The following is a 15,011-nucleotide window of genomic DNA, read 5'->3' as shown; positions in this document are numbered from 1 at the left end:
CTTCCTGTCCTGCAAAGGATTGTGGGCGACTGCATAGCTCCTTTCGGTGGCAAGGAACACCAGAGGGTCCCTATGCTAATCAGTGTTGGGCACGTTACTTTGAAAAAGTAATTAGCTATAGTTACTAGTTACTTCTCCCAAAAAGTAACTGAGTTACTAACTGAGTTACTCCACAATAAAAGTAACTAGTTACTAGTAAAAGTAACTAGTTTCTCGCCCCAGTAACCCTCCCCACCCGGCCCCCTCCTTCTCGCCGTGTGTTTCCAAAGCCAGCTGAATAGAGCGGACGACAAAGACAAGAACCTGCAGAGAGTTTAGCATTTATTGCAACTCAGCGTAAATGACATCAGGGGGGAACGCCATGGGAAGTTTTATAACAGGGCGTTCAGATCTGGTGAAATTAATAACTGGGGATGTCTAATTCTGAAATCCTGTGTTTGGGTTGTTATAGATACTGCAACATCTATCTATCCATCTATCTATCTAGATCTATACTCTGTGTGTGACATAAAATGTGGATCTCCATCCATCCATATCCATCCATCCATCCATCCATCCATCCATCCATCCATCCATCCATCCATCCATCCATCCATCCATCCATCCAGATTTCTCCCTTTCTCCATATAGGCTATCATTTAATCGTTCACGCTCTCCATAGTTCTCCTGTGGCGCGAGCACAGGGCGATTGTTGCGCGCCTTCAGCTAGCATGCGCGTTTCCTGTCGCTTGCGCGGTGAATCGTGCCGCCTGCGCTGTGCGGAGATGCAGGGGAAACCGTATCTGATGGGGAAACGCAGCCCTACGTAACACCAGTATTTCCATGTGGAAAACGCTGTTTTGCTGCAGGAGTCCTCCTGACTCTCCATCTCTCTGTGTGTGCTGTACGTTAACACCCGCCAGCAGAAACACCCACCTACCCAACTGATAGACGGAATCTCACTATACATCAGCCATTCTCATCCTCCCCTCTCTCATGACAAGGCGCGCACGAGTCCTAGCATGAAAAAAAGGTTCATTGTGCGACCTGAGTAACGCGCAGTATCGGGGTGTCTGCAATGGTAACTGCGTTATAGTTACAGTCAAAGTAATTAGTTAGATTACTCGTTACTAAAACAAGGTAACGGCGTTCGTAACGCCGTTACTTTCAAAGCCGTTACTCCCATCACTAATGCTAAATGATTTGGCACTTAGAGGCTCTCTCATCCACCTCCTCCTTTACAACCAGCAAAATTCAGATAACACTCAATCACTTCCACTTTGGCCTAAACATAGGCAAGGCAAGGCAAGGCTAGGCAGCTTTATTTGTTTAGCACATTTCAGCAACAGGGCAATTCAAAGTGCTTTACATAAAATCAGTTAAAAAAAAAATAAAACACAGAAGAAACAGTTAAAAATAAAAACAGAATAAAACACAAGAATAAAAAAATTACAATGCAGTATAAGAGATTAAACAGTAAAGAAATGAGAGCCATTTAGAGAAAGGCAACATCAAAAAGAAAAGGTCTTCAGCATTGATTTAAAAGAACTGAGAGAAGCAGCGGACCTGCAGGTTTCTGGGAGTTTATTCCAGATGTGAGGACCGTAGAAACTGAAAGATGCTTCCCCCTGTTTAGTTCTGACCCTGGGAACAGAAAGTAGACCTGTCCCAGGTGACCTTAGAGGTCTGGGGGGGTCATAGTGTACTAGCAGGTCAGAAATGTATTTTGGCCCTAAACCGTTTAGTGATTTATAAACTAGCAGAAGTACTTTGAAATCAATTCTTTGAGAAACAGGAAGCCAGTGTAAGGACTTCAGAACTGGAGGGATGTGATCCAGTCTCTTGGTCCTAGTGAGGGCTCCAGCAGCAGCGTTCTGAATCAGCTGCAGCTGTCTGATTGATTTTTTTTGGGAGACCTGTAGACATAAGGCGACCAGATTTCTAAATCAAATCTAGGGACATTTTCAACTCATAGATAGAAAAAAAAGGACATTTATTAGAGATGAAATTACGAAACAGGGACTATTACGGTTTTATTTATTTTTACAAGTGTATTGATATTTTAACAACGAAAATCAAGTGTTACAGCCAGAAATATGTCTCTTAAAGGAATAGTACACCCAAAACATGATTAGCCTTCATTTTCTACTCACCCCCATGCTGAACAACACTCTGGAGTACTTTTTTGATATCTCAAATGCATCTGGAGATCTGGGAGGCTTCTTGCTGTCTGCTGACATTCAAATAATGGAGGTCTATGGCGCCCGAGGCAGAAAGGTCCATAAAAGTCCACAAAAAACGTGTCAATATTCCTCCATACTGCTCGTCCAATGTATTCCAAGTGTCCTGAGTGGGTAGCGTCCATAATTTACTCGAAACGAAGTCATTTAGAATGTTTTTAGAGCATAAACAGTAGTGTATAGGATTTCCTGAAAGCGAGTTCACGACGCTACGGAAACCGCGGCAGACCAAACCAGATGAAAGTGCGCATTCAGCTCGGCAAAGAACTCATGCTCTTCCTCAACACTGAAGTCCTCAGACATTTTTCTTTCGTTGTTTCTTTCTTTGCACAGGTAAACAGCACATTTCTTCTTCTACGCTTGCATTATCGGCAGAGCAGACGCTGAATGCGCACTTTCGTCTGGTTTGGTCTGCCGCGGTTTCCGTAGCGTCGTGAACGCGCTTTCAGGAAATCCTATACACTACTGTTTATGCTCTAAAAACATTCTGAATGACTTCGTTTCGAGTAAATTCTGGACGCTACCCACTCAGGACACTTGGAATACATTGGACGAGCAGTATGGAGGAATATTGACACGTTTTTTGTGGACTTTTATGGACCTTTCTGTCTCGGTCACCATAGACCTCCATTATTTGAATGTCAGCAGACAGCAAGAAGCCTCCCAGATCTCCAGATGCATTTGAGATATCAAAAAAGTACTCCAGAGTGTTGTTCAGCATGGGGGTGAGTAGAAAATGAAGGCTAATAATGTTTTGGGTGTACTATTCCTTTAACAGTAGTAGTTTTTTTTTATAAAATAAATATATTGATGGTGTTTTTTATATAAAACTAGAGCTGTGTCTTTGGGTTGGGAATGAGAATGATGGGGTTTAAGGAGGGCTAGCAGGGTCTGATTTTCAGGCCTAAAGAGCTCTGCCTTCCCCTAAAGGGAGAGTGACATGAGGAAAATAAAAATAATAAAAGTAAATACAAACATCTGGACCATTCAGTCTTCTCTGTCCTCTTTTCTCTGTAGATGCTTTTCTTTGTAGCCCTCTTCTGCTCTGTTTTAATTTACTATATAGATTTTTCTTCCTTCTCTTCAACTGTTCTTCTTCCCATCAGGGTTCCAGTTTTCCTCCACTCTCATTCGGTTTTCTTTCTCATAATTGATTATAAAATCCTTCCTGCTATCATCGTGGGTCTAAACTCAAACTACTGAATAAATACCACAGCTGGAGGATCCTGGGAGTCTGGGCATCCTTTGCTTTCCCAGTCTGCTGTTCTGCAGATGCACCAAACTGAACACCAGAGCTGAACTGGTTACAGGAACCACATGGCATTTCCTCCACCCTTTTCCACCCTGCAGAGGAAAACTCTGCTTCAGTTTCCTCTGACCATCTGATCGAAGTTAGAAACTAATCCCATCTCCAGAGGACCAGCATGGAAGGAACCAAGGAAGGACTCAGAGGTCCCTACTGGAGGTTCTGGTCCTCTGGGTCCTGCAGAGGTTCCCGGTGCCTTTATGGGGGACGTTACCGTTCTAGTGGACTCCTGTAGAAGTTTGGGACCGCTCCCTCGGGGGTCGGAGGCCCGTCTCACCCTCCTTCAGTATCTCCCCAACATTCCCCCGGCTGTAGCTCACTGACATGCAGCCGAGTCGGTGCCGAGCGTTTATCTTGTTTATGAGCTGTGAAAGCTGGAATAGATCAGCGGCGTAGAGCTCAGCGCTGCTGCCAAACTCCCGATGACGTGATGGGTCTCCACCATGAATCAGAACCACTGGAGGTGTCTCTGCTGCTCGCCTTCCATCATCTAACTCATCCTGACAGCCTCAGCCTCATCCTGTCAATCACTGCGACCCTGATTGCAAACAGACATCTGGAGCTCTGACAGCTTCTCTCTGAGCTGGAGCTTCATGGTCCACCATGAAGAAACAGCTTCACCTTCGGCCTCCTCATCCTCTGGAAACATCTTCTGACCCTCCAGAGGTCCCTAAGTTCTGTTCCACCTAAAGAGAAGCTGAAAGAAGGTTCTGTGGAGCTGGTTTCATTCAACCTGCGAACCAGAAACACGTTCTCCGTCCCTGAGCCGGTTCATCTTCACCCGGTGACGATTATCTCCTCTTCAGCCCTTCCAAACTGGTCATGACCTTTGACCTGTATATTCTTTCTCTGAGCTTCCTGCTCATTGGACTGAGGCGTCCGCTGCTGTCTGAGATCCTCTCCTCTCAGGAATAATCTTCTCTGAGCAGAATGATAAACTTCAGATGACCTTTGACCCTTCTAGGTCAATGGTAGCAGCAGTTTCTGCTACTCCAATATAATATCTCAAACACCAGGATTTAAAAAAAGTACAACAACGATGAATAAAAGAATAAATGTGGATAGAAGTGAAGAGGATAATAAAACAGAAAGCAGGCTGATTAGAGGATCATAAAACCAGCATCATGCTGGGATAGAACCATTAAAGAACTGGATATTCTATGGATAAAACTGGGATGAAATCAGAAAAAAGCTAAAGCAAAAACAGAAGGAAACTATTAAACGGTGCGTAGAACCCTGGATGAAGAAAGAATAAAACGGGATCGTCTAAAAATGTAAAATTCAATTTTCTAGACCAGTTCCTTCGTTTAACTTAAACCTCTTAGATCTTCCTGTTCTGGCCCTTTAGTCTCCTTCTTAGCTGCTCGTAATTGGGTCCATCAGAACCACCTGGTCTCCATGTTTGGTCCGTCTGCCGATGTCCTGCTGCCGTCCATCAACATCTGAGCAGGTGTCTCTCTGCCTTCGCTCTGTTCTCACAGAGCAGCTGGACCTCTGATCATGGCTTGGTTAAAGGTTCTGCTCCGCATCAGGCGGATGTTCTCCAGCCTTCCTCCTCAGGAGGCAGCCAGAATGAACCCAGCCTTCGTCACATCCTCGCTCTCTTCGCTCGGCGCTTGCTGAGGCGGGCGGTCCTCCTGGTTCTGACCTCTGAACTGCCCGCAGCGAGCAGGTGCACATGTTGGAAACCAACCTGCCAGATGTTTTCATCACTGTGAGATTCTGCCACGGCGGATCAGAAGCCTCAGAGGAGCCTCCTCACACGCTGCAGATGTGTGCGATGCGGACAGAAAGCAGGAGAGGAGCCTAGAACACATGTTCCAGATGTTCCTGAAGGAAAACTCCTGCCAGAATCTCACAGGAGGTGGATTTCAAACAAACATGTCCGGGCGGCTGAGGACGAGGCCGTCACTCATTTTTATGTCTGAAGGTTCAGGTTCTGACGTGTTTCAGCGCCTGGAGATGCAGGGAGTTGAGGAAAGACAGGGAGAGCCTCATGCATGGTTCAGATGTCCAGAACAAGCCGTGAAGACCAAGAAGTGAGCAGCTGGAAACAAACCTGGACTCGGTTCTGGTTCTGAATGGGTTCTGTTTGAAAACCAGCCGCCACTATGGAAGTAAATCTGTAACGCTGGGATTTAAATTAAAATGTCACTGAAATATAAATATTGTATGTTTGTTCTGAGTCTTCCTGTGTTAAAATATATTCAGGAAACATCTTCAACCTAAAATAATAAAAATCATTGTCACTGTTGCTCTGTTCGAAAACCTAGGACGCATCCTTAGAAGACCGGATTGGAAGGCCGATTACGTCATAGCGCGGCGCCGAGGTCTGGTCGGATTCCAAGAGTCCTCGTTATGCGGCCTTAAAATGCGTCCTTCTTTTTGCCCAATTTGAAGGACGGGTCCGATGTATCCTCGGTATTCTTGGATATCCCAGGATTCATTGCGAGACCAAGCAAGCCGTGATCAGAGGAAAGGTTACTTGGCGCCGAACAGTGGTGAAAATTGGAAGTTCAGTTTAATATAATACAACTCTGTGAATAGTTCCGTCTGAAATGAATGAAAATAGTTGTTTTAATGGTTATTGAGTCAGATATGTGGCGGTAATGTTTGGTTTATCTAAAGGTTTTAATCTGTTACTGATTAAATGGGTTTGGCTGGAATTTAAGGACAGATTCTAATATATTTGCAGGGTGGGGACTATAAATCTGATAGGATTTTTATCTTTTTATTGCTATTTTGCACAATATGCTTAACTTCCTATTTTTTGTTGTTGAATATTAGAGATTTTGCAGATATATTTTTTATACATATATTGTTTAGATTTACTTATATCTTTCTACCCCTTTTATAGAATAGAATAGAAAATCCCTTTATTTTCCCACAATGGGCAAATTTACAGCAGCAGAAAGATTATTGAAAATGGTCACACAAATGAGGACCTTAGAAAGATTTATAAGAATAACATAATAGGGAAGAGTTAAAATATAAACAATAAAATACTGTAAAGTGTTTTAACAATATAAAACTGGGGAATAAATAACCAATATGCAGCTATGGACATTTTTACAGTAATGGATATTTGAAAATAGCAGCAACATCAGAGATGTGCAGAATGACAGCAGCAGGTTATTTAACTGACTAAGGTTTCTATTTGATTTGATTTGTTCCTGCTCCCGGTGGTTGGAACATTTATTCCACTCTGGTTCTTGTGAGTGTAGTCTTTATTCACTTCACAATAAAAAAGAAATAAATAAACAGTTTTGAAAACTTCTGTATTCATTCTTTTCCTGCTTTGTGTGTCAACGTTCACGGTTGCTAAGCAACAGAGCATACGGCGGTAAAACCCGCCAAAGGGTAGACCTGGTCGAATTTACAGCCAAAACTCTTCCGGTCTCCTTATTTTCAAGGACTTCGAAGGATCCAGTCTAGGTAGACCGCGTCCTTGGAGGACCCGTCCTAGGTTTTCGAACAGAGCCTATATCTATATTTTCTCTTCAAGCTAAAAATGCACATTACTATTTCACAGTTAATACATTAGGAACAGATTTACTTCCATATATGCTTCCTATGCATCCCTGCTACGCATCAACACCTCTTGTGTTGAAACGTGAAACGATGATTTCATATAAAATCTTATTAATGAAAGATAATTCCACTGGATTTGGTTTCCTTCTATGTTTGCACCCACAGGCTGAAATAAACCAGGGCATCCTGAGAGGCAGAACTGGAAGTTAACCGTCAATAAAAAAGCATAATTATGGATTAAATAGAAAATTATATACATCAATAAGTTGGTTCTATGTTGCCTTTAAAACATTGAAGTTTTCAATCTGTCAGTTTATCCAGAAATAAGTTGAGCATTCACTGAATTCAGAGAGTCTGAGGTCATAAAGCACCATTTACCTCTAATGACGTGCAGCTTGGTCTGACCCAAGATGGCCGCTGTGTTAGCACTCCTCCCAGGCAATGACACAGATTTTATCAAAGTAAACTTGAAATTACCTGTCCAGAAGAAAAGCAACAACAAACATTTTCCCCTCATTTTGATGAAATTTGTCTTTTTTTTCCCCGCTTTGAATCTGAGAAAAAGAATAATGAAACTTATGCTACGTTCACACCAGACGCAGCAAAATGGCGTCTGCTGCTTCATTTTTGCTGCTTGTACCAGTTAGTTCTGACGCACGGCTGAAGCAGCTTTGCTGCTCTGGCTGCGTGGTGAAAAAGTGCTTCTGACGCGCGTTGGGCGGAGCTTCACTATCCTTTCTCTGCCTTGCAGCTTTATTTGCTGTGATCAGTGGGAATAAAGTAGTTTTAATATGTGTTTAAGTGAGAAAATCCACCTGAAAACGTAATCAGTGCCGTCAGTTCATCCAGATTACAATCCTGCCTTTCAATATTATTTCTGTCGGAGCCGCTCAGACCCCCACATACCAGCGGTGCGCCGACAGTAGGAATCCCTTCATCAGCAGCCTCTGGCCGGGTCGCCTCCTCGCGGTTCACCGCGGCAGCTGGTAGGTGTTTTTCATCTAAATAATCCAAACTGCAGGCAGCAGGATAGTAAAAGCGAACATATTCTGCCGGCAGATTTCTGCATTTTAAGTTAATTTAGGCATTAATAAACTGTTTCAGAGGAGTGATCACAGCGCTCTGTATCATCAGCGATGAGTCTGACTCCCTGCCAGCTCCCAGATCAGCTTCTCTGATTGGTTGACGCGGCGCGTCGAGCAGCAAAACTTCAAATTTTCCAATCTCGAGCAGCAGCGCGTTTGTGGCGCGCCACGCGCGTCAGATGCTTAAACACGCCCGACACGCTGCGCCTGCTGCTCAAAACGCGCAGCGGGACCTTTTGTTGCACCTTGACGCGCGTCAACCATTGATTTTGCATGTAAACTCGCTTATGGAAGGCCGACTGCTTTAAAAACAAGCGAATTTCCACGTGCAAACAACGCATGATTAATGCAATGTTTGCACGTTGTCTTCGCCTTTTAATCGGCCACATGTGGTTAACACGTTTAGAGCGCGTAAACAACGCGTTAATCACATGTTGTTTGCGTGTTTTTAAACCAGTCGGCCTTCCGTACTCGCTGCTTCTGTCGCGCCTGCTGCGTCCGGTGTGAACGCAGCATTACAGGTCTAGACGGGTAAAACATGTATATAGAAATTCATAAAACAATTATTAATTTTCACTTTAATACACTTTCAATGTTCTTTAAACGCAATATTTTAGAAAAATTAGTGACTTTTAACCCCTAGAACCCGACGGACCCACCGGTGGGTCCAGCTGCTACGTGACCTCGTAATTTTACCAAACCCCCAGTATTGATGTAAAAAACATATTTGGCACAGTTTGGTGTCATTTATGGATAAATGTGCTAAAATGGCCTCTCTGCCTAAGAAATTTCTCACTAATACCATTCTAAAATAAATATGATTCATCTGATTGAGTCCAAATTTGGTATATTTTTACACAACATTTAGATTTAAAAGTCTGTACTACTTTTTTGTGCTATAAATAATATTTTGGTAGTGTTTTGCAATGTTTATTTCAAAGAAAATTTTGGCGAGGTTCAAAAAATGCAAAATATTTTGTATTTTGTCCCTAATATTTCAGGCAGGGTCAAAGCTACAATGGTGCTGACACCAGAAAACCATTCTATGACATCTTACCTTTACAGACGTACCAAAGGTTTCTTCTTAAATCTAATAGCTTTGAGGCTATAAGTGATTTACTTTTGTGTGTTTTTGTCAGGCAGAAATTTATTTATACCCCCTGAGGGTGTAAGAGGTTAATGTTTTAATTCATATGATATCCCCCCCGCCTCAGTGGAAACAGAGAAAAGCTGATGTTCCAGTCTCCATCCCTCCAGTTTCTCCGGTGTTGACATGACAACAGTAAATGGAAGGACTGGTTCTTTACCCAGAAGATTGACGGCCGTCAACCTGCTGTCGACCTTTGAAACGCCGTCTGGGTGAGGTCATGATGTCATCGTGTCAATCATTCACTCTGAGACCTTTAGTCACGGCTCAGATTTTATCAGGCAGCACATGACGGCAGGTGAAGGTGTTCAGGCTCCATGTTCATTCCAGCCTTTACTGCGGGACGTTCTTCAGACCAGAACCTGGAACCAGAACCTGGAAGTAGAACCTGTCTGGGACCATCGGGTCTGGAAAGAATGATGCTGCCCACTGGTTCATGATGTAACTCGTTCAGCCCATTTAGGTTCAGAACCAACTCCATGATTGGTGTTGGAAAATTTAACCCCAAACCGGCTAAGATTCTGGGTCAGCTGAGCAGAACTCTGACCCAGTTAGCGCTCCCAGCGAATCCCGTTAGAAGCTCAAATCAGATTCTCTTTCTTTTTGGTTCCTTAATGCACTGGAAAAACAATCTGGAAAATTAAAAACAATCCAGACTTTGTTTCCAAGTTTGAAGACGTTTCGTTTCCCATCCAGGAAGCTTTCTGCAAACTTGGAAACAAAATCTACTGGATTGTTTTTAATTTCCTTTTTTTTTGGAAGGACGATGACCAGCAATCTAGAAATAAGTCCACATTTCTTAAATTAAGTGTATTTACCCTTGATTTAATAGGTAAATGAGATAATTAGCCAATGGAAAGAGAATTTTTACTCTTAAAAGGAGATAATATGCATTTGAAATAAGACTATTTTAAATCTAAATTGTCTTGTTCCGTTGGAAATATCTTATCTTCTCAATTCAAGAACAAATTCACTTATTTTAAGAAAAAATTGACTAGATTTTGATTTTTTTTTTTTGCAATGTGCTAGTCCATATTTGCCCAGCATTCTGATAAATCTTCACATTTCCTCATGAAGAAAAGTTCCTGGTTCTATCGGCCCATTAACCATGGGATCCGGAACCATATGGGGCCCGATCTACGACCCAGTCCCTTAAGAAAATTTAATAGATTTATTAAAAAAACTAAGTTAAATGTTTTATTTTAAGATTTACATTTTTTTGTTTTTTTACTTCCTGAGAATCAAAAATCAGCTCTAAACAGGAGCCCTTGCAGCAGAGCATTGTGGGTAATGTAGTTTAACGTAGGTTGGGTTCACACTGGTTTCCTGTAGAGCCTGTGATGGATTTAATGCTGCTTTTGACGCCTCAGTGGGTTAGCAGACGCTGGTTCTGGTTCTGACTTCATCTGTGCTCCAGGTCCGATTGAGGCGTCAACGTTTCCTTTATTACAAAAACATCAAACAAATGAAAAAAGCCCAAAGACTTAAAACACGATCAGAACGAAAATATGGAAAAGAACCTCAGCTTTGAAGGAAGTCGGAACACAGCAGAAATTTTAGACTCAGGTTTAATTTATAACCCCCCCCCATATAAAAAAAAAGAAAATGAACCCCCCCCCCCGTATTCTCATGCATCATTTCCCTTTACAACATGCTGCTGCTGCTGGAGAAGAAGAGACAGTAGAAAGTTGACCAGGCTGCTGGGTTCAGGGCCTCAGCAGAACCTCTCTGGTCGGTCCGATCCGATCCGACGAGTCCAGGTTTCTACAGACACCTGGCAGGTCACCTCTGACCCCAGGAGGACCTGATGATCCACTCAGGTCGAGCATCATGTTTCCATGGGAACCAGAGGCCCAGCAGGAGGGGGGGCAGAACTCCTGAATGTTTCTCCCACTCAAAGGAAGCGGGTTGCTATGGTGACCAGGTTTAAACCGGGTGAGGATTCCTGGACCAGAACCGCAGATTAGGTAACTCTGTTTCTATCTACCGACCCGCCGAACCAGAGATGCGGTTCTACTGAGGAGGCTGGTTCTGCCTGGGGCAGGGCGAGCAGCTTCCTGTTCCAGAACCCGTCTGGCGGTTCTGATGGCTTCTCTTTAGATTTGGACAAACTGATGGTTCTGGTCCAGCTGAACCGCTTATAAGGTACAGCTGGTTCTGGTCGGCTAGAACCGAGAAGCGGAAGGTTTTCTGCGTCGCCTCCTCAGATGGTCCTGACAGAACCTGAGCCCGTTCCCTGCCTCTTCTCCCTCCTGGTTCCAGAACCAGAACCAGCTCAGACACAAACACTCCACTGATCCAACAGAAAACATGTGCAACATTGCTGAGAAAACCCGACGCTGAAGGACGGTTCTGCCTCCTGAGTTGGCGGGCCGGCTCCGACCCGCATCAGAGTCACACTGGAGGTCCAGCAGAACCGCCTTTTAACGCCGCCGTGTAGTGAAAGGTTTTAAAATCTGGGTGGAATAAAAACGTCGTCACAGAACCGAGCAGGAGTCACGCAGCGGGAAGGTTCTGACAGAACCAGTTCAGTCCGGCGCCGCTCCTCATCCGCCCGGTCAGGAGGCGGGCCCAGGCGTCAGTCTCAGATTTTACTGGATTAGAGGGAAAGTCGTTTCTGCGGGTGACATGATGAGAAGGGGTGGGGCAACGTCTCCAAGTGACATCATGAAAGGGGCGGGGCCGCAATGGAAGTAATGAAGAAGATCCATGAAGAAACGCGGAGAAGAAAATGAGGCTTGTTCCCAGAGAACCTGCAGACGTCCCCGTGGCCCCGCCCCTCACTGCCCATTGGTGGGATTGCTGTTGGGCGCGGGGCTGGCGCCCTCCACGCCGGCTGGCGGCTGCACGTTGTCGGCCAGATTGTGAGCGTGCTCCAGGAAGAGGTCTTTGAGCACGCTCAGCTCCTTGCTCAGCAGCTTGATCTTGGCCTCCAGCCGCTCGTTCTCCTCCTTCAGCTCGTTGACGCGCTGCTGTGTGTCCATCGCCTTCTGCTTGCTGCGCATGCGACTCTTCTTCACCGCCAGGTTGTTGCGCTCGCGTCGCTGCCGGTACTCTTCGCTGTCCTTGTCCACCGTGGGCTTCTTCATCTTGCTCGGGGGGAGGGCCTTTCCTCCGGCGGTAGACGGGTTGGCGGGGATGAGCTGGGGGACCTGCTGCAGTCCGGCGACGGCGGCCGGCAGGGATGAGGAGGAAGAGGCGGCGTGGGCCTGGCTCTGGATGACGCTCACGCCGTTGTGGTCAGCTGTGGTGAGTTTCGGCTGTTGCGGCCGGCTCATTTGGATGTGCTGCCTGCAGGAGCTGAAGTTTGAGTGGAGCCTCCTCAGGTGTACAGATGAAAGAAGGGACGGGAGGAGCAGGAGCAGACCTGGAGGAGGAGTTAAAGACCGGGCAGCGGTTAGAACCTCCTAAACCAAACAGAACCCAACAGAACGACCGGATAACAAACAGCTTTGGTCACTACTGCTACAGAATGGCCCGGTCCCCAGAGGATGGGGTCTCGGTTACGTAGTGAACCGGCTGAAAGCCGGGCCTGATTTAACACAACCTTTCCACTAATTCCATGTTCAGCTTTTGAGGATAAAATTTTAGGATTTATTTTGTATTTTTAGAACCAAACATGGAAGCAACTGAATCACGAGCAGATCTCTCCCTAAATTAAACATAAAAACAGTTCCTAATCATAAGCAAAGAAAGGAATTGAGGATCATCTAAATGATTTTATTTTGATGGTTAAATTTGGAAAAATGGTCCTCACTCTGTATGGAGAGCCATTTCAGCCAAAATTAAATAAATAAATAAATAAATAGGCTGCCATTGTAGCCTGAAGACACCGCCCCTCATTATCATATTAAAGCAGAAGCGAAGAGGGGAATATAGAATGTGATAAATTAAAAAAATAAGGAAATGCTTAATGAATAAGGGAAATTGGAAAATGGGAAAATTAAAAATAGATAAAAGAAAATGGGTAAGTAAAAAAAGGGATATATGAGAAATTGATTAATGAAACTGGGAAATAGAAAATCGGGTTAATGGAAAAAGTAAATTGAAAAATGGTTAAATAAAAAAATAGATTAATGAAAAATGAGTAAATAAATGAAGGGATAAATGAAAAATGGACAAATGAAAAATAGATAAATGAAAAATAGATAAAACAGAAATTGAGAAATAGATAATCTGAAAAATAAATAAATAAAAAAATTAGCTTAATGAAAAAGGGAAATTGAAAAGTGGTTAAATGAAAATTAGATTAATGAAAAATGGGTAAATGGATAAATTGGGAAATTGATAATATGAAAAATAAATAAATTAAAACTTGGTTTAATGGAAAAGCTAAATTATTTATTTAACAAATGTTTTATTTATTTCACTCATTTTCTTCATTTATTTTACTCATTTTTTATTTATTTCACCCATTTATTTATTTATTCAATTTTGGCTGAAACGGCTCTCCATAACTCTGATGCACAAACAGGAGAACACACACAGGCAATAATAATGTTCTTGTTGAAATAAATTCATTATCTTATTTTATTTAAGATTTTATCTTGATATCTGGATGATTTCATTAGCTTGTTTTTTCTGATGCCACTGAGGAACAAATATTCCACTCTGGTCGTCAGGCCGCCATTCCTGGTTACGTGACTCCTTCTACTATCAAGCAGCCGCCGCGCTGTGATTGGTCGGCGCGTTGCTATGCAGCGGCCGGGCTGTGTGTAGCAGAAAGCGCTCCGGGTGAAACAGCGGATGGCTGTTGCCTACTGTTGCATCATCACTGAGGGGAACTCCAAGTCATGCGGGTGTTTAGCACAAAGCTGACTTTTAATAAGCTCACCGAACCGAACCCGGTCCTAAATCAACACATAAAACTAACAGAACGTAAAAACGACGCCGGACACGTCAGTTTATAAGCGAAACGAATATTTTCCCGGAAACAGGATAACTTTTGGTTCTATTAAATCATATTATTCGCGGTTTTCACCGTAGATTATCGGGCCGTTGCTCTTAGAATAACTCCTGTTGGAAGTTAGACCCAATTTTAGACCAAATTTGGGACATTTTCTCTGCTTTTATCCGAACCAGTTAGCCTGTTAGCACCCACTGCTTACGCTCTTCGAGAACAAATCTCCTTTTCTAAACAAAAAAAAATCTGTTTACCTTCAACGAATGGTCGTGGATTTCACCACTCGTGTAATGGGACAGATGTGGGTCTGGAAATGTCACTTTAATCCGTCTCTGACCGCTCTCACTGTTTTTGTTTGGAACATAGACAGCAGCCGATTGCGAAATCGCTCTTTACCATGTTCGGCAATATTCGACGTCAGCCAATCAGGGAGTAGAAGGCGGAAGCCAAATCAGCTCTGGACCAATCGGAGGTCAGTATTTAGAAAAGCAGCGCGACTCCTTCCCAGAGTGACATTCGAAGTGACCAATAGAAAGCCTCTTTTCTGTTGATTTTGTTGATGTAACGTGAGGTTGGTCGGATGAGTTCAAACATGTATGACTTCATCTGATCCTGCCTTTTTTTTAAACCGTGATGGTTCCTCATAGATCATTTACCGAATAAATACGATAATAAAATAAAAATATTTAACAATTGCTGCCTCTTTTAGGAAAAGAGAACAGTTTAAAATAGTCTTAGAAATCTAATTAAGGTTCTTTGCGACCTGGTTTTTATTGACATATCATATGGTTTTTAGCATAAGCGAATATGAATAATTAAA

At 43.4% G+C, this 15,011-nt stretch overlaps 1 protein-coding gene across 1 annotated transcript; it reads right to left on the bottom strand.

The window, feature by feature from the left end:
* Window positions 1-11,181: 11,181 nt before the first annotated feature.
* Window positions 11,182-14,607, bottom strand: cebpg (CCAAT enhancer binding protein gamma). Its single transcript, XM_038267428.1, has 2 exons — window positions 14,446-14,607; window positions 11,182-12,655 (listed from the first exon to the last, which is right to left on the bottom strand). Exon 2 carries the CDS (start codon window positions 12,564-12,566, stop codon window positions 12,069-12,071), a length of 498 nt encoding a protein of 165 aa, XP_038123356.1. The 5' UTR covers window positions 12,567-12,655; window positions 14,446-14,607; the 3' UTR covers window positions 11,182-12,068.
* Window positions 14,608-15,011: the final 404 nt, after the last annotated feature.

The sequence above is a fragment of the Cyprinodon tularosa genome, unplaced genomic scaffold, assembly GCF_016077235.1.
Source record: "Cyprinodon tularosa strain WSP-4 unplaced genomic scaffold, ASM1607723v1 ctg672, whole genome shotgun sequence".
Taxonomy (NCBI): Eukaryota; Metazoa; Chordata; class Actinopteri; order Cyprinodontiformes; family Cyprinodontidae; genus Cyprinodon; species Cyprinodon tularosa.
The sequence above is the reverse complement of the archived record's forward strand: the minus strand, read 5'-3'. Positions and strand labels throughout refer to the sequence as shown.